Source organism: Capra hircus, chromosome 19 (genome assembly GCF_001704415.2).
Source record: "Capra hircus breed San Clemente chromosome 19, ASM170441v1, whole genome shotgun sequence".
Classification (NCBI taxonomy): Eukaryota; Metazoa; Chordata; class Mammalia; order Artiodactyla; family Bovidae; genus Capra; species Capra hircus.
The window spans coordinates 13,051,103-13,071,065 of NC_030826.1; the positions used below are offsets into that span (position 1 = coordinate 13,051,103).

Sequence of the window (19,963 nt, forward strand, 5' to 3'; positions counted from 1 at the left end):
TATTTTGTTGAATTGCTAATTTAGTTATTGTGCCTGGTGTAATTGTGATGGGTATTGGGTGTGCAATTCAATTTGTTTTAAATATTTGTGGGAAGGCTGATCAGTAATGGAGCTGACCTATTTTGTGGCCCAAATTGAGGGGAAAAAAGACTAAAACACAACAGCCACAGAGATATAGTTTGTTTCCATTTTTATTTTGATCTCTCTTATCCCTCTTAAGACCACTGATGCCACAAAAGGATTAAATTCGAAGATGACAGCACTTTGATCTTCTCCCTTTGAAAGCTTAACTGTCCTTGGTCGTTTAATATGCAGATATTTTAGGGTCGGTCTCAGATGCAAGGCTGGAGTTGAGAGGTTTCTGCCTCCCGGTGTGTGCCTAAAAGTGGTTTGGGGGCTTGACTTTTGTATGTGCGTGTGTAAGGCAGTGGAGGTGGTGTCTGTAGCCCCCAGGGCTAGTTGGGCACCTTCTGGTGCACCTTCCCTCCAGGCAGTGCTGCTCCCAGGGGTTGGAGACCCTGAGCCCCGCCCAGGCAGTGGCTGCGCCTGCTCTGTGCACTTGTGACCAGTGTTAGGTGTGACGTCCCCTCACCGCTGGCTCTGATGCCGGAGTGGCTCCTTGATGGCCAGCCTCGTCTGAATTCCCCTCTTCAGAGTCTCCGCACCACTCAGCTAGCGTCTGGACTGGGGGGAGTACCTGTGATGTAATACTGTTTACAGGCCTGTCAGGTGCCGAGTCAATCAGCCCAGGCTGGGCCAGGAGCAGGGCTGCGGCTTGTGGGCAAGAGCATCACCCAGGGCTCTGCTGGGACTCGCGGTCGTAGGAACAAAGTGCAGGACTCTGCCTGCTTCTCGGGAAGCGTGCGCTTGAGTACCAGGTGTTGCAGCGGCCAGTGCTGCATGCAGACTAGGAGCCCCTCACCAGGTCCCTGCAAAGCCTTCTCAGACGCAGGCAGGGTGTGGTTGGGCAAGATCAGAGGGTGGCAGACCAGAATAGATTTGGAGAAAAAGTAGTAATAAAATGCGTCATAGCCGCAAAATGATCCTAAAAAGATCATTCTGTAACTGATTAACTTAGGCACCAGGGTCAGTTTCTGTGCTTAAGCTGCCGAATTGAAGTTTACACCTTGTTCCTACGTGAGAGATCACCAGGGCCATCAGAAGGCACTTCACACGTACGTGGTCTTGTTTCTCTCTGAACAAGCCTTGCTCAAGGGCCTGGGAGGGGAAGAGCTCGTGGGCACAGCTCTGCACGTGGAGAATCTGAGTCCTGTGGGAAAACTAACAGGAAGATGGTCAAGGCACCGGCGATGCTGACTGTGAACGGCTCCCTGGGAAGTCTGGCGGTGTCGGGAGGAGGAGTTAGTAAAAACAGCAGAGGCAGTAGGGCAGAATTGGGCTTTGGTGGTAAGGTTAGTGCACCCAGGCCCCTTGCTGGTGACAGTTTTTTTGCAGCTTTGATATTGAGGTGTAATTTACATGCCATAAAATCCACTCATTGTAAAGGTGCAGCTGGGGGATTTTTAGTAGGTTTGGCAAATTGTGCTACCTGTCAACACACTATCCATTTTAGAACATTTCATCACCCTAACGAACAACTCTGTGCTGGTTTGCAGTTGATCCTCAATCCCGTCCCTGCCTGAGGCAATGACCAAACTGCTTTCTATAGCTATAGATTTGTCTTTTCTGAATGTTTCCTATAAATAGGATCACACACTGTGTGGTCTTTGTGTCCGGCTTCTTTCACTGAGCTTAAGGTGCATCCGCGTCAGAGCATATGTGGGTAGTTTGATTCTTTTTATCACAAACGGGCATCACATTTTGCTGACCTCTTTGCCCACTGATGACCGTTCGGGTTGTTTCCAGACTTGGGCTGTCACATGTGAAACTGACATGAATAATCACAAGTCTTTGTGTAACGTTTTCATTTCTCTTGGCTGGATACCTAGGTGTGGAATTGCTGGGTCACGTGGTAAGGTTACCTTTAACTTTTTGAGAAACTGCCAAACGGTTTTCCACGGTGGCTGTGCCACTTTGTACTCCCACCAGCCGCGTCAGAGTTCCGGTCGCTCCGCAGCTACCCGTGTTACCGTCTGCGTTATGATTATAGCTGTTCTAGTGATCCGTGGGCTCTCACTGTGGCTTTAACTCCTATGTCCCTAATGACTAGTGAACTGCTTTTCGTGTGTTTATTGCTGTTTGGGTTCAGTTGCCATGTCGTGTCTGACTCTTTGTCGCCCCATGGACGGCAGCCCACCCGGCTTCCCTGTCCTTTACCATTGCCTGGTGTTTGCTCAGAGTCACGTCCATTGAGCTGGTGACGCTGTTTAACCATCTCATCCTAGGCTGCCCCCTGCTCCTCCTGCCTTCAGTCTTTCCCAGCATCAAAGCCTTTCCAGTCACTCAGCTCTTTGCATCAAGTGGCCAAAGTATTGGAACTCCAGCATCAGTCTTCCAATGAATATTCAGGACTGATTTCCCTTAGGATGGACTGGTTGGATCTCCTTGCAGTCCAAGGGACTCTCAAGAGTCTTCTCCAGCACCACAGTTTGAAAGCATCAATTCTTCGATGCTCAGCCTTCTTTAAGGTCCAGCTCTCACACGTGTACATGAATACTGGTAAAAACCATGTAAAAACCGTATAGCTTTGACTATACAGACCTTTGTTGGTGAAGTGACGTCTCGGTTTTTTATTCGTATATTTACCTTCTTTGGTGAAGTGTTTATTCAGATTTTTTGCTCATTTTAATTGAGTTGCTTATCTTATTGAATCATAAGAATTCTTTATATGTTCTGCATACAGATTCCCTATCAGAAAGTGACTTGCAAATATTTTCCCCAATCTGTAGCTAGCCTTTGCATGTTCTTAATGCTGTCCAGGGGTCATGTGTGGATGTGAGAGTTGGACTCTGAAGAAGGCTGAGCACCGAAGAATGGATGCTTTGGAACTGTGGTGTTGGAGAAGACTCTTGAGAGTCCCTTGGACTGCAAGGAGATCCAACCAGTCCATTCTGAAGGAGATCAGCCCTGGGATTTCTTTGGAAGGAATGATGCTAAAGCTGAAGCTCCAGTACTTTGGCCACCTCATGCGAAGAGTTGACTCATTGGAAAAGACTCTGATGCTGGGAGGGATTGGGGGCAGGAGGAGAAGGAGACAACAGAGGATGAGATGGCTGGATGGCATCACCGACTCGATGGACGTGAGTCTGAGTGAATTCCGGGAGTTGGTGATGGACGGGGAGGCCTGGCGTGCTGCGATTCATGGGGTCGCAAAGAGTCGGACACGACTGAGCGACTGAACTGAACTGAATGCTGTCTTTTGAATCATAAACATTTAAAATTTTGATGTTCTAATCTATCAGTTTCTTTCTTTTATGGATTGTTTTTGGTGTCAGATCTAGCCAACCCAAGGCCCCAGAGATTTTCCGGTTATCCTCCAGAAGCCTTACAGCTGTCACTCTTCCATTTAGGCCTATAATCCATTCTGAGTTAATTTTTACTTATGATGTGAGGGTCTAAAAATAAAATTTTTGCACGTGCATATCTAATTATCCCAGAATCATTTGTTGAAAAGATTATTTTTCCCCTCGTTGAATTGCCTTAACTCATTTGTAGAAAATCAATTGACCATAATTTGAGGATTTATTTCCAGACTCTTAATTTTGTCCCATTCTATTATAATTGGGTAGTTTACGTTCTCATTTTTATTAAAATCATTTTGGCTATTCTGGGGTCATTGTATTTCCATAAACATTTTGGGACAAATTTGTTGATTTCTCTAACAGTGCTTGCTGGGTATTACATTGAGTCTATAGATCAATTTAGGGAGGAACGCCATCGTAGCAATGTTGTCTTCCAGTTCATGAACATGGAATATCTCATTTACTTCTATTCAGTGTTTCTCAGCAGTGTTTTATAATTTTCAATGTACAAACCTTGCAGTTCTTTTGTCAGATTTATTCCCAAGTATTTTGTTGTTTTTGATGATATTGTCAATGAAATGTTTCCTTAATTTCACTTTTGAATTGTTCCTTGCTAGTATATAGAAATGCCATTGATTTTTCTGCTGGTTGTTAAGTGATCTCGTTCCTGTGACTTTGTTGAATTTGTTGATTAGTTCTAGTTTTTAAAAAGAGATTCCTCAGAGGATCATTTCATTTGTGAAAAAAGACAGTCTTAATCTTTCTTTCCAATATATGACTTAAATTTTCATTTATTTAGCCTGTTCCACTGGCCAGAACCTCTAAAACTATGCTGATTAGAAGTGGCAAGAGTTGACATTTTTGCCTTATTCCTGATCTTAGGAATAAAAACATTTAGCCTTTCACCATTAAGTTTGACATTAGTTTAGGGTTTTTTTTTCTTCTTAATAGATGCCCTTTATCAGGTTGAGGAAATTCCTTTCTCTTCAGTTTGTAGACAGCTCTTACCTGGAATGGGTGTTGGATTTTATGAAATGCTTTTTCTGCATCTGTTGAGATGGGCACGTGCTTTTTGTCCTTTGTGCTTTTAATGCGGTGAATTACGTTCATTCATTTGTATGTTTGCCCTCCTGGGACAGATCTCACCTGGCTGTGATGTATAATTTTTTTGAAATATGTTGCTGGATTCAACCAGCTAATATTTGTTAACAATTTTTGTGTCTTAACATCGTGAGACATATTTTTTGTGTCTTACATCATGAGACATATTTGTCTGTAGTTTCCTTTTCTTGTGATGCCTTTGTTGACTTTGATGTCAGGGTAATACTGGCCTCTAGAAGGAATTGGAAAGTATTCTTCTTTTTTGAAAAATATTTGTGAAAGATTCATATTTCTTCTCTAAATATAGCAAATTCACCAGTGAGACCTTCTAAGACTGAGCTTTTCTTTGTGGGATTTTTAATTACTAATTTAGTTTTTTGTTTGTTTGTTTGTTTACCTGTTTTAGGTCTATTCAGACTTTGTTTATTCTTAAGTCAGTTTTGGTAAATTGTGTCTTTCTAGGACTTCGTTCATTTAAGTTGTCTAATTTGTTGACATAGACTGGCTTATACAATTCCTTTATTATCATCTTACTTTCCATAGGGTCACTAGCAATATCTCCTGTTTCATTTCTGAATCTGGGAATTTTGTCTTCTCTCTTCTTGTCAATTAAAAAAATCTTTTCAGAGCACGAACTTTTGCTTTTATTAATGTTTCTCTTTCTTTTTGTATCACTAGTTATCACTCTGATCTTTCTTTTTTTGCTCATTCTGCTTACTTTGAGTTCAGTTTGTTCTTTTTTCCCAGTTGCTTAGGATGGAAGTTATTGATATAGGAGTCTGTTATTGTTGAATGGTCTATTTTTTCATTTACTTCTGTTAATTTTTGCTGTATGTATTTTGGGACTCTGTTTCAGCTATGCATGCATTTGAGGAAAAAATGGACATAAAAGTTACCAATAACTACATTAAGTTTGAAAAGACTAAACAGGCCAATCAAAAGACAGGGATTGTCAGGCTCGATGCAAAATAACTCAGCTCTTCCAGGTCCACAAGAAACATACTTTAGATTCAAAGACAAATAAGGTTAAAAGTAGAGAAAACCCTATATCATAAACAGGATGGGGTGGCTGCATTAACACTGGAAAAAATATAATTTAAATATCACTGAGACAAAGAGGAGAAATTATAACAATAAAAGCATTGGCTTGTCAGGTGAAAGTGTGAGTCGCTCTGTCACGTCTGACTCTTTGCAACCCCACAGACCATAGCCCGCAAGCCTGACAGTCCCTGTCTTTTGACTGCTGTGTTTAGTCCTTTCAAATTTCATGTAGTTATTTTTTGTCCATTTTCTCCTCGCTTATGTCTTCTTTTGTGTTAAGTTCAGTTCAGTCGCTCAGTCGTGTCCAACTCTTTGCAACCCCATGAATCGCAGCACGCCAGGCCTCCTGGTCCATCACCAACTCCCGGAGTTCACTCAGACTCACGTCCATCGAGTCAGTGATGCCATCCAGCCATCTCATCCTCTGTTGTCCCCTTCTCCTCCTGCCCCCAATCCCTCCCAGCATCAGAGTCTTTTCCAATGAGTCAACTCTTTGCATGAGGTGGCCAAAGTACTGGAGTTTCAGCTTTAGCATCATTCCTTCCAAAGAAATCCCAGGGCTGATCTCCTTCAGAATGGACTGGTTGGATCTCCTTGCAGTCCAAGGGACTCTCAAGAGTCTTCTCCAACACCACAGTTCAAAAGCATCCATTCTTCGGCGCTCAGCCTTCTTCACAGTCCAACTCTCACATCCATACATGACCACAGGAAAAACCAGAGCCTTGACTAGACAGACCTTAGTCGGCAAAGTAATGTCTCTGCTTTTGAATATGCTATCTAGGTTGGTCATAAATTTTCTTCCAAAGAGTAAGCATCTTTTAATTTCATGGCTGCAATCACCATGTGCAGTGATTTTGAAGCCCCAAAAAATAAAGCCTGACACCATTTCCACTGTTTCACCGGATGCCATGATCTTCATTTTCTGAATGTTGAGCTTTAAGCCAACTTTTTCGCTCTCCTCTTTCACTTTCATCAAGAGGCTCTTTAGTTCCTCTTCACTCTCTGCCATAAGGGTGGTGTCATCTGCATATCTGAGGTTATTGATATTTCTCCCGGCAATCTTGATTCCAGCTTGTGTTCCTTCCAGTCCAGCGTTTCTCATGATGTACTCTGCATATAAGTTAAATGAGCAGGGTGACAATATACAGCCTTGACGCACTCCTTTTCCTGTTTGGAACCAGTCTGTTGTTCCGTGTCCAGTTCTAACTGTTGCTTCCTGACCTGCATACAGATTTCTCAAGAGGCAGGTCAGGTGGTCTAGTATTCCCATCTCTCTAAGAATTTTCCACAGTTTATGCCTTTGCTATATATATATATATATTTAATTGTGGTAAAATACTTAAAATTTACTATCTTAATTTTATTTAAAATTTTTTTAAATTAACTTTTTTGGCCACACTGTGTGGCATGCGGGAGCTTAATTAGACCAGGGATCGAACCTCTGCTCCCTGCAGTGGAAACGCTGACTGCCAGGGAAGCCTGAACCACTTTAAAGTGTACGGTTTAGCAATGCCAAGTGTATTCCCACTGTGGTGAAATAGAGCTCCAGAAGTTACTCGGCTTGCAAAAGCTGAGAGTCTATACCCATCAAGCAATAACTCCCTGTTTTCTTCTCCCTCAGCCCCTGGTAACCACCACTGTGCATTCTTTTTCATGAATTTTGGCTACTTCAGAGATCTCATATAGAGGAAACCATACAGTATTTGCCTTTTCTTGTGACTGGCTTATTTCACAAAGCATCATGTCTTCTGCTTTCAACTATTTTGAATATATATCTAGAATTTGGATTGTTGGATCATATGGTAATTCTATTTTTAATTATTTTGAGGACTTGCCCTATTGTTTCCTATAGTGGTTGCACCTTTTTGCAGTCTCACCAACAGTGCAAAGGGCTCTAATTGCCCCACATCCTCACCAACATTTTTTGTTTTCATAGAAGCTATCTCAGTGGTGTGAGGTGATGTCTCATTGTGATCTATTTGCATTTCTCTAATGATTGGTAATGCTGAGGTGCTGAGCATCCTTTCGCGTGCTTTTTGGCCGTTTATATAGAATCCTAAGGGAAATGTCTATTCAAGCTGTATGCCCGTTTTAAACTCAAGTTATTTGGGTTTTCCTGTTGTTGAATGGCAGAAGTTCTTCATACATTCTGTATATTAGCTGAGAGATGTGTGGTTTGCACTTCGATGTATTTTTAAGTTATTTTCTTAATGGTTTCTAAGGAGTACAGTGTAAGCTGAGACAAATACTAACTTCTGGTAAAATATGGAACTTTGGTTTTTATATAGCTTGGTATTTCTTCCCCTTCCCTTTGTCTATCATTTATTACATTTTCATATGCTGTAGACCCCCAGAATAGAGCAATATAATTACTGTATTATGTAACTGTATGCCTTGGAGAAGACTCTTGAGAGTCCCTTGGACTGCAAGGAGATCCAACTAGTCCATTCTAAAGGAGAGATCAGTCCTGGGTGTTCATTGGAAGGACTGATGCTAAAGTTGACTTTGGCCACCTCATGCAAAGAGTTGACTCACTGGAAAAGACCCTGATGCTGGGAGGGATTGGGGGCAGGTGGAGAAGGGGACGACAGAGGATGAGATGGCTGGATGGCATCACTGACTCGATGGACATGAGTCTGAGTGAACTCTGGGAGTTGGTGATGGACTGGGAGGCCTGGTGTGCTGCAATTCATGGGGTCTCAAAGAGTCAGACACGACTGAGCGACTGAACTGAACTGAATTGATGCCAACAAAGATTCGTCTAGTCAAGGCTATGGTTTTTCCAGTAGCCATGAATGGATGTGAGAGTTGGAATATAAAGAAAGCTGAGCACCGAAGAATTGATGCTTTTGAACTGTGGTGTTGGAGAAGACTCTTGAGAGTCCCTTGGACTACAAGGAGATCCAGCCAGTCCATCCTAAAGGAAATCAGTCCTGAATGTTCATTGGAAGGACTGATGCTGAAGCTCAAACTCCAACACTTTGGCCACCTGATGCGAAGAACTGACTCATTTGAAAAGACTCTGATGCTGGGAAAGATTGAAGGTGGGAGGAGAAGGGGATGACAGAGGATGAGACGGTTGGATGACATCATCGACTCAATGGGCATGAGTTAGACTGTTTTACAAAGTTAAAAGAGAACACACACACAATTAACTCATATATTTGCCTTCTCAAGCACCTCTCTTCTGATCTTTGTGTGGATTCAAATTACCACCTGAAGTTACCTGAATGATTGCCTTTAACGTTTTCTTAAAAAAATTGGCCTCTGTTTTTTTTTGGCTGTGCTGGCTGCCTTGCTGCACAGGCTCTCCCGTAGTTGCGGCGAGCGGGGGCCTCCTCTTGGCTGCGGTGCTCGGGCTTCTCACTGGTGGCTGCTCTTGCTGCGGAGCATCGGCTCCACGACCCTTGGGCTTCAGTAGTTGTGGCGCAAGGGCTCAACAGTTTTGGTTCCCAGACTCTAGAGCACAGGCTCAGCCGGGGCGCACAGGCTTAGCTGCTTCATGGGATGTGGGGTCTTCCCGGACCAGGGATCAAACCCGTGTCTCCTGCCTGCCAGTGGGTTCCTTACCACGGAACCGCTAGGGGAGCCCAGCTTTGATCCTTATAAAGCAATGTGTCTAGCCATGCATTCTTCCCCTTTTTCTGGTGGTGGTGGGGGAGAGGGGAATGTCTTTATCTCATCTTTGTTTTGATGGATCCAGGATTCTTGGCTGACTGTTGCAGAATTCACAGTACCGTGAATGTCGGCTCACTGCCTTGGCTTCCATCCCTGTTGGCATTTTTGTTTTGTTGTGCCTCTCTACGTGGTGCGTTGTTCTTCTCTAGCTTCTTTTGAGTCTGTCTTTCAGCAGGTTGGCTGTGAAGTGTCTGGGTACAGATCTTGTGTTTAGCCTCCTTGGGACTTACTGAGCTTCTTGGATCTGCCCACTGTTTTCCATCCTGTCAGGGAGGTTTTGGCCATGATCTCTTCCCGTGTTTTCCCTTCCCTATTCTCTTCTCTCCTTATGGCCTGCCTGTTACGCCTCTGTTGTTGTACCTGATGCTGCTGTATGGATCTCTGAGGCTCTGTTCATTTTTCATTCTCTCTTCTTTCTGTTCTTCACATTGGTTACTTTCCACTGCTCTATCTTCAAGTTCAGATTCTTATCTTCTGTCTTCTTGAGTCTACTACGTAGTCCCTCGAGTTAATTTTTCATTTGTTATTATACTTTACAACTCTAGAATTTCTAAATTGTGGTAAAATATACGTAACATAAGCTACTGTTTTGAGTTTTTAAAAGAACAGTCCGGTAGCATTAAGTAATTCACTTTGTTTTGCAACCATCACCACTGACGTCTCCAAAACTTACACCCATTAAACGACTGCCTATTTCCTCCTCCTCACAGTCCCTAGTAACCCCTCTCCTTCGTTCTGTCCCTCTGCATTTGATAATTCTAGGATACTTCATATCACTGGAATCACGTAACATTTCCTATTTTGTATCTGACATACTATGTTCCTTCCGTATCTTCAGGGGTGAAGGCTCTCTTCTAGTCTGCGTTCACCTTGCTGTATCCTCCTACGGCTATGGAAGCACGTGTTCATGTGGGCAAGAATGCTGTCGGCCTTTCTCCTAATTCAGGGCCTAGATATCTTTGTTTCTGTCTGTCTTCACCCCAAAAGGCCAATCACAGAACCAGCATGTTTGGGATCGGGCCCACCATCCGACCTCCTCTGAGCTGCCGTCTGTCTCATCTTCTGAAGAGTTGCTAATGGGCTGAGCCCACTGGGTGGATCTCAGTCCTCTCAGAGTTGAGGCTCCATGATCATTCTGCCCCCCTACCAACCACAGGGAATCCCATGTTTGGGGAGATTTTGCTTACTGAAATACTGCTTTTATGAAGCTCTCCTGTCCCCAAAAGCTCCCACTGGAGCTTTTGGCCAGCATGAGGTAGCCAGGAGTCCTTCCTGGGTAGGTAAATCTTAGCTATCAGGAAAAAACAGCATGGTGAGCTTTTGACACCCAACTGAGACGCATGTAAATTTCCAGAGTATTGAAAATAGTGGGCAGATGCCCATTAATATGTCTGTGCCTCCTGGGGTGGCCTGGGCTTACTATCCTGGGTGGCCCCTCCAGCTCAGGGACGTAAACACGTGGAGCTGAGCGTGGAGCCAGATTTCTCGGTGCCCAAGGCTGTGCTCTTGCCATTCAATGAGACTGATGTCTAACCCTTCATGCCTAGTCTCCCCGTGCCCCCAGACCATCAAAGGTGTCCCACTCTCTCCAGGAGCACACTGTCTCCTGGCCCAGCGCTTGTTCGTTGTGATCTGTCGCCTGCTTGCTTCCGAGTTTCCCTGTCCTCCCCCAGGCAACTGCTGTGCCCCTCCCAGCACTCCTGCCGTCTCTGGAGTGACTCTGCAAATGCTGGTACCTGACTGGGGACGCCCGTCCTAGTGTCCCAGCTGGAACTTCCATCTATCTCTCTGCCCGTAGGCGTTGGCCCTTCATCGTCTGCACACTCATGTGGTCCTTAGCACTTTCCAGCCTCAGCATGTGGATTGGGACAGGCCTGAGGTTTACCCTTCTTGTGCCCAAGCTGAGGAGCCAGGATTTTTGTTTAAATTTATTATTTATTTATTTGGCTGCACCAGGTCTTAGCTGCGGCACGTGGGGTCTTCTAGTTACAGCACGCAGGATCTTTAGTTGGGGCATGTGAACTCTTTAATTGCCGCACATGGGATCTAGTTTCTTGACCGGGGATCAAACCTGGGTCCCTTGCATTGGGAGCTGGGAGTCTTAGCCGCTGGACCACCAGGGCAGTGCCGGGAGCCAGCACAGGTAGGAAGGCTCACCCCCCGCTCAGCACTTCTCCAGGCCTCTCACACAGCCTGGTGCCGAGCCTTGCCCGTCAGGAGCGTGCAGCGCGTCCTCCCTGGGGTGGGCGCCATTCGTCGCTGTGTTCGTTTTCCATCTGGGGAAAGACGGGTGGGCCCACGTTAGATCACAGAACCCTGGCTCTTTAGTCCGCTCCTGATTATCCCACAGTAATACCACTGGATGTTTCACATTTTCGTTTATTAAAAACACGGATGAAGGAAATGTCGCTCCCCAGCAGACGAAGGCGCTGTCCATATCAGGCAGGTTCCTGGAGGTGGCGGCGGCGGGGTTCTTCTCATTGTCTTTTGACCTGCTCAGGAACCGCCGGCCAGGGCGGGCTGGGCACAGGGACGGCGCCGGGTCTACGCAGTCTGATCAGGAGGCGGGAGGAGGGCCCAGGCCCCTGTGGGGACTAGCGCTCCCCACCAAGGAGAGCCATGGCCTCCCCCAGGCCCTGAAGCTCCCTTCCCTCTCTTTTCTAGAACATCTAGCTTGGGGTGGTTCAGACTGATAGCTTTTAAATTAAGCTCATTTTTTAAATTTGCTGTACATCCTCAACAGCGGTGGACACTGCACTGTTCAACTGCCCCGCTCCTGCCGCTTGTGGCCACGCCTTTCTCTGCAGATGTTATTCCTGCTTCAGAGAAACTGAGGCAGAGGCTGAAGGCACACAAGCACGAACTCCCTGCCCCTCCTGCCTCTTTGTGCCCCAAGTTAATATTCAAAAGGAATAAAGTCGCCAAATCAATCAGAGAAGCTAAAACTGCTCCCCGACAGGGCCTGAAGTGATCTCTGACAGTGGTTTGCTAGTCACCTCACCCAGAAAAACAACACAAATCATGTCAACTCAGAGGTTCAGATTTTCGTGTTCACCCGTGACACCGCCCAGCCCGTCGAGGGAAGGCGGACTGGATGCCCGCCCAGCCTGGGAACCGCGTCCCTGTGCTCAGCCTGGGTCACGCTCCACGGCCGGGCTCCCCTGGCAAAGCTCCCGGAACCAGAGCGAGGTGCCGGGCTGACGTGATGCACGGTGACTGGCCTACCAGTGGGGAGGTTTATTGCAACAGAAAGGGAAAAGAATACATTAGACTGAAGCGCCGTGCTCGTCGGGCTGCGCGTCCACTGACTCCTCAGTGAGACCGGCGAAGGCTGCTTTGTGACTGGGGGACGGACGGCGCAGTGAGCTCAGCTCAGGCGGGCCTCGGTGGGTCCCGCCTCTGCCTTGGCAGCCTCGCACGTGCAGTGGTGGCCTCGTGTGTGAAACGGACTGTGCTGACTTGTCCTTAGACAAGAGCCCTGTCCAATAAAGACCTAAAGTGGGGGCTCTGGGCTTGGAGAGTGAGCATCACTGAATTCTCAAGACGAAGCGTTCATTTAACATGTCACAGTTTGGTGGTGGAGAGTAAACGCGCGTCACCCACCCAGCCCCTGAAGAAACGCCAGGGCAAGCACAGGATCTCACACCACCTGTAGGCGTGTGGAATTTTATTTATTGTAGAAAAGTGTAGAGGAATAATCTGGTCAAAGATGGATCTAATTCTTGCTGGGTAAGCAGATACCAGCCACAGTGGACACTCTTCCTGGACTGAACGTCGTCCCCACCTTCTCCTGCCCAGGATGGCGCTGAACCCCACAGCAGGGCCGCCGGGCTGAGGCTCTGGGGCCAGGTGGCCACACGTCCGGCCCCACGGGGCCTCTCTGCACAGGCTGTTCCCGGGGACGGGGAGAGGGGCTCTCAAATTGTGCGTGAACTGGAGGTTAAGGCTCAAAACTGGAGCGGGTATGAAGGCATTCATACCCCTGCTTCTCAGGCTTCTTACTGAGTCCCTCCTCGGTCACCAGCGACAGATGCAGTGCTGCGCTGTAGGACCCGGCTGCTAGCCCAGCCCTGCTCACCTGCCACTCTTGCTTTAGGAACACCAGCAGCGGAATTGGGAGGCTCTTTCCTTGAATAAACTGGTGGTTGAAAAGAAACTCTCCATCACCAGTGACAGGCCCCTGCCGCTGGCCGGGGAGCGGCCCATGAGCCCGGAGGACAGCAGCACCATGAGGGGGTCGTGGACAACCTTAAGGTCCCGCGGGTCCTGTGTCCCCTGGGAGCACCCCCACGGCGGGGAAGGCCAGTTCCTGGAGCCGAGGGCCCTGATGCCAGCGGGGCGCCTTTCCGCTGCTGCATGTGCTGCCTGTGCCTTCGAGGAGGCGAGACCCGGGGCGGGCAGGAGTGTCTGCTGCCAGAAGGGTAGACCTGGGAACAGAGGCCGGCCCTGCAGGCACCCGGCTGGACGCTGCCAGCCTTCCGCATCCTACAGAGAGGCTGGCGGGCCCGCCCTCGCCGCGGCTCAATGCCTGGTTTCTGTCAGGGACAGGAGGCAGCTCCCCAGCTCCTCCTCTGCCAGCCTGGACGGCGGCACCGCCAGTGGGGCCCCGGGCACCTCAGCTGGCCACGCAGTGGCCCCTGGGGCCCCGGCAGGTCAACCTCCCCAAGGTTGTTCTCAGAGAAGGGGACCCGGGCGGGGGCCCCGAAACAGGGCAACAGTGACTCGGTTTCTCTGCTTCTCGGATCACGGTTTTGCCCGTCTTTGAGTTCCACGGACCTGCAGACCTCACGCTCTGATTTGCCTTCCTAAGCAGTGCCTCGGTGCGAGGAGACCAGGTGCCCGGCGTGTGCCCGGCCGGGTGCGGGGTGGAGAGGCAGCAGCGCGAGGATCCCCACTCCCCGCTCCTGTCCCGGCCCTCCTCTGCTGCCAGTGGCCGCAGGCTCACGGGGCCAGGGGCGAGCGCGGGCTGCCGCCTGCCGACCACCCTGCCGCCCACCCTGCCTCCGAGCGCGGGCCGGGGCGGCCCTGCTCGGGTGTAGGAAGGCCTCGTGGTACGTGCTGTACCCGTCATTGCCTTTTAGGTTCGGGGTGGGGACAGGGGCCTGCAGCCACAGCCAGGGTAATAAATACTGAACGGGGTGGTGTGGCCCGCGGCGCGACGTGTCATGCGGAACCGGAACACATCGAGGGGAAGCAGAAAGCCACGTGACTGCAGCGCCGGTCTCCTGCGCCTGCTCGTTGCGGTGGTTTCCGGTGTGATGGGCCGCTCTGGCCCTCAGCTCCGGAAGCAGGGCGGGGCTGGGCCGGAAGCTCTTCCTACGTCGAGGGCGAGTCCATCGTCGAGAGGATTCGAACGACTTCTGCCCGCTGGGTGGGGGAGATGTGCTGCGTCATGTGGACGATGGAATCCATGGCGACCTCCGGGTTGGCCTGGACCAAGCTGGAAGGGGAAATGGGGATGGTGAGACCGAGAGGGACAACCGTGCCTGGGGCAGCGGAGCTTTACAACTGCCCGAGGACCTGCTCCCAGGGTCCACCGTGGACTCGGCAGCCCCTGCCTCACCTCGTCTGTTTTCCTACTCGAGACAGGCCCCCCCACAGCACGGTCGGTACCAGATGAACTGCGAACTGCTCCGCTATGTCAGAAAGTGCGGAAGTAACTTAAACCAAAACCAAGACTGGGGCATGTCACAAAGACAGTGGGCCCTGCATGAAGCTGCTCCCACTGGCTAACCCTGGGACACGTGGGGCATCAAAAACCGAGTTAAAATCACTGAAAAGACGGAAGACACTGGTCTATACCAATAATGAATATATAACAAATGGGGGCAGGGGAGGACTTTTGCAGGAGAGTCGGGGTGGTCACAGGTGACTGTGGAGCGCGTGCGGGAATTGGAACGTTATCATTTTGCATCCTCCCTGTAAAGACTCGATTGGGCATGACTCACCCCCGTGCTAAATGTAAGCGGAAGTTCTGATGAGCAGGAATCTGCGTGGCCTGTAAGCCACTCCACAGACAGGTTAGGAGGTCTGAGGAGAAAGATCAGGAGTTGGACAGTGGGGGAGTCGAGCAGTAGCTCGACCAGGTGATGGAAGCTAACATGGGGACAGGCAGGTGACGTCATGCGCCTTCAGACTCGGCGCCCCGTGGGCCCCACCCTCACGGGACATGACATCCGCGCTGTGAATGCACAGCCTGAATGTAATCACGAGGAGACATTGGGCAAACTCAAAACAAGCAGTGGTCTACAAAGGTTCAACTTACAAAAATTAACCATTTTACCATGGTTATGTCAGGGAACAGCCCTATTAGCAAAGGCATACTGAAGTATTGTGGGTAAAGGGCCATGACGGGCCATGATAGATGTTAACTTACCTATAAATGGTTCCGAAAAAGGAAGAAATGCACATGTGAGTGTGCTTACTCTTTTATATATAAAACACACACAAATGATATGGCAAATGAAGAAGGGGAAGAAGGGACAGTCAGGGAGTTTGGGATGGACATGTACACATGCTTTATTTAAAGTGGGTAACCAGCAGGAACCCCCTCATAGCACAAGAAACTGCTCCATGTTAGGTGCCAGCGTGGAAGGGAAGGGGTCTAGGGGACCATGGACACGTGTATGTAGGGCTGAGTCCCTTTGCTATTCTCCTGAAACTATCACAATGTTGTTAATTGGCTGTACTCCAATATGAAATAAAACAAGTTTAAAAAAAAACTAAAAATGATGCAGCAAATGAGGCAAAATGTAAATAGCAGGCACGTCTGGGTTCAGATTTGTTCTCTGTACTGTGTTTAGCTTTGCAGTTTTTCTGTAAGGGAAATGTAGTCGAAATGAAAAGTTCAGGAAAATGTCCCCTGTAGTCTCTGCCACCCAGCCCGTGGAGAAGACAGGAGCCTCTAGAACACAGCTCCCTCTTGGCTGGGGCAGGGGAGGAGGTGGTTTCCTAGGAAACCAGGATGCAAAGGGCTTTCCTCCCAGAGCCGTTCACCCAGTTCAAGGATCTGCGTCTGGAGCTAACAGTTGGGCACGGTGAGCTCAGCCATCATTGCTAAGTGCCCCTGGGGACCAGCTGCTGAGCGAGCACTGTTCTGGACTCTGCTCTGCTCTGATCAGTGTCTCAAACATAAGGGGCTGCAAAGACCTCGCGGCATCATCATTCCGCTGGTTTGTGCAGACGTCGCTCGCTCCCCAGAAGTGAGCCCGCCTCTGCTGAGGGGCCCCCTCCCTTGGGTCTCACCTGCGGATCTGCTTGAGGACGTAGTCTCTGCTGATGTACTTGATGTTCTCCTCGATCACCGAGCGGACGCCGTCCTCCTCTGTGAGCTGCTTCTCCAGCCACTCCACCAGATCCTTGTTGTTGTCCCAAACATAGGCCTGCGAACAGATGACGCCTGGTCAGACGCCAGGGGCCTGCCCAGGCCCGACACCCTGACCGTTCTACACCTGGGAGGGCCACTGCAGAAGTGTCCTCAGCATAAAGAGACACGCCCAGTTCCTCCGTGACAGCTGGCTCTGTAGGAGGTGGCGGAAGCAGGCCTGAGGACGGGGGCCGTCCTCGCCCTCCCTGGCCAGCTTTCTGATGTGACAGGCACGCCTGGAGAATCCACCTGGGCACCGCCCAGAGGCATCTGTGCTCACAGGGACGCTGGTGCCACTGTTTAGTCCCTGACTGTTTAGTCAAGAGCTGAACGGGCGTGAAACATGTGCAGGACTTCCTGATGGTTAAGACTCCATGGGCGTGAAACATGTGCTGGACTTCCCGATGGCTAAGACTCCGTGGGCGGGAAATGTGTGCGGGACTTCCCGATGGCTAAGACTCCATGCTCCCGATGCAGGGGCCTGGCTCAACCTCTGGCTGGGGAACTAGATCCCATACGCCCCGACTCAGAGTTCGAATGCCGAGGTCAGGACCCCAAGCGCTGCAGCTAAGACCCAGGGCAGCCAAATAAACAAATGCTGAAAAAAGAAAGCAAGCAACTTGTGCTTTTTGAGGAGCTGAGACACGATTCCTAAGCATAGGACTCTGGTCCCGGCTGGCTGTGGAGGCCTCCAGCCACGGAGCCCGAGGCGGCCAGAGGCGAGGGGGGGGTCCTGCCGCCGGGTCAGAAACCTAAACCCCGGTTCTCTGTGCGAGTTTCCCGAACAGTCAGGATGTCCATCGCCTCGAAAGTCTCAACACACCACCTCTCACCTCCTCTTTCAAGATCATTTAGCCGAGCATTTCCCAGGTAGTTGACTCCATAATAATTCAGGAGTGTGTTGGAAACCTAATAGCCTTCTCCTGGCTCTCGTCTCCTCTCATTTTCTTTACAAATCATTTAGGAATCATTTTGTTAATGGTTTCCGGAAAACCAAGTACTGCCATTAGGGCTCATTCATATTTATGTCATTTTGTTTGGGTAATTAAACACAAAGCTCGTCATTTAAAGGTGCGCTATCCTCCTCTGTTATCACTAACCGAGTCAAAGTCAGAATGACAATGAGTTTGGAGCTGTAATTTAATAGGTGGGTGTATTAGGGAGCTCGGGAGGTGGCCCAGGAAGCCTGGATACCCGCGAAGGCGCCCGCACCGCGGCTGGGACGCTGGGGGCCTGCCAAGCGCAGAGGGTGCCTGCTCATCCCACCCCTAGAGGCGGCTCGAGGGAGGCCAGGAGCCACGCTGCTTCGTAAGGTTCCGCGCCAGGCCTTAAAAATAAGGGTCTCCTCCCAGACCCCTCCCCGTCCGCATCTCTGCCTTGGCCGGTGAGCCCGCGGGGGCTGGCTGGTTATTATGTACCTCGTAACTGACTGCCACATTTCTAACAGTCTTAAGGAGCCCTTCACAGTGTAACAGTTAAGGAGCCCCGGGATTAAGGGTCAGCGAGGCGCCTTCTCTAGTTCTTTGGTCCATTTCCTTTCCTGGCCCCAAATCTGCCCGTCCCTGTTTGTCATCACTGGTTTGTCATTACTCCTGGTCAGGGCGGGGTGGCCAGAATAGGGCGAGGCTGAGGGGAAGTCATCCCCCTACTCCATGTGCGGGCAGGATGCTGGCACCTCGAGGCTGAACAGCAGGCGAGTACTTTGTTCGGAGAAAAAGGAAGCACCACGCCACTCTCTATCTACAAGGGTGGGGGTGGTGATCGTCCCCGCAGCACGGTGGTCTTAGCGTCACGTGCCAGCCCCCGTCCACCCCACTCGCGGATGGTGTGCTGATGTGCCCATCTCCACCGTGGTAATTTGGACTTCTGCACATGCCCTTACTTACGAGGATTTAGGGGGAGGAAGAAAGAAAACAATGTATGCTTCTTGGGCTTCAGAATGGGGGCGGTGGGGAAACCTAGATTTACCCAAGAATTCCAAAGCCTTTAGTTTAGGAGAATATTTAATACTCTTATTAATCATTTTTAATCCGTTTGCTTTTAATTAAGAAACAGCATGATGCTTTCCTATCAACATATGCCAGGGAGCAGATTAATTGTGGCTTAAGATAACTCTCCTTGATTGGTGTAATGTATTAGCTAACGAGATGCCTGCTTCTAACGATGCTCAGACGCTGCGCCGGCAGGCCCGCTGCCCTCCAGAGAACACGGCTCTCCCATCCCCTCCTGCAGCCACAGAGTACGCTAGGTGTTCAAACACTGGAAAAGTTCCCAGATAGAATTAAAGCAACACGTCCCACGGTTTGGAAAATGTAGGCCCCCTTATCCGAATGGTTTGCTGGTCACTCAAAATATGAGTGGACAGTGACCCCCAAGCCCAACCCTGGTCAAGTGTCAACTACAGCGCTGAGCGCACAGCAGCCACGGGGTCGCGATCCTGGTCAACAGCGTTTTTAGCAAGAATCAACAAATGTAGGCACTGCGGCCCCACGGGTTTTTTTTTGATAACAGACCTGGGAGGGTTTGCGCTGCTGTCATCATTTCCCTCCTTGAAATTATGAAAACGTGCCTGATTACTCCCACTGTGGATTTCAAGTAGCTGCGACATGCTGGGCTGCTCATCTCACGACAGGCCTGGGCCCATACGTTACCTGCCTGCACTCATCCCAATCGGAAAGTTTTAATGCCAGTAAAGTATCAATGCGTAAAGGCCCCAGCAGCATGGCCTTACCGTACGCGCTCAGCAGGCACTTTATCCGGCTGTGCATCCGTGGGTCAGTATCTCTGGCATGACTTGGCTCACTAATTGTGTGTAGTAATTAGTCTATCTTACAAAATCTAAATGACTTGTTGGGAAAGTTTCATTCCTAACGTATCGGATTGCTGTTAAGGCCTCCTTATGTGGTGGTGCAGCAGGGCCTGAGGGTGAGCGGGCCACAGGCTGATGGATGTGAGCCTGAAGCCCAGGCTTTGCAGATAATTCACCTCGTGAGCAGCCTGGAGACGCCTCTGCAGAGCAATTTTTTTTCTTCCTGAGGCTTTGGCGTATACTAGTGATAGCCCCGTGGGCTGGGGTGGCCTGCTGGACCTCATTTCTGGAGAGCCGCCCCAGCCCTGATGCCCATGTTCCACCTCACCTTCTCCCTTCTTGGCCCTAAATCAGAAGTTTGGTGCCCAAGACTTGTTCACGGGAAGCTTGGGGACAGTGGAAATCAGATGGCCCTGTCAGTGGTGCTTCTTCCTCTGCCGACTTCACGAGGGCCTCCACTGGCCATTGGTCTCGTTTGGGAATTCAGAAGAATGGATTTGTAGTTTCCTGGGTGGTAAGGGAGCACCATGGCATCCTGGATCTTGG

General features: G+C 49.4%; 1 protein-coding gene across 7 annotated transcripts in view; it reads right to left on the reverse strand.

Moving 5' to 3' along the window:
- The window catches only part of ACACA (acetyl-CoA carboxylase alpha), a 287,918-nt gene continuing 280,829 nt past the window's right edge, over window positions 12,875-19,963 (reverse strand). For all 7 annotated transcript variants that reach the window (XM_018064168.1, XM_018064170.1, XM_018064174.1 and 4 more), the window contains 2 exons: window positions 16,488-16,624; window positions 12,875-14,682 (listed from right to left, as the gene is read on the reverse strand). In XM_018064168.1, coding sequence (XP_017919657.1) covers window positions 14,559-14,682; window positions 16,488-16,624 — 261 coding nt within the window. In that variant the 3' untranslated portion in view covers window positions 12,875-14,558. The remainder of the gene's footprint in view (window positions 14,683-16,487; window positions 16,625-19,963) is intronic.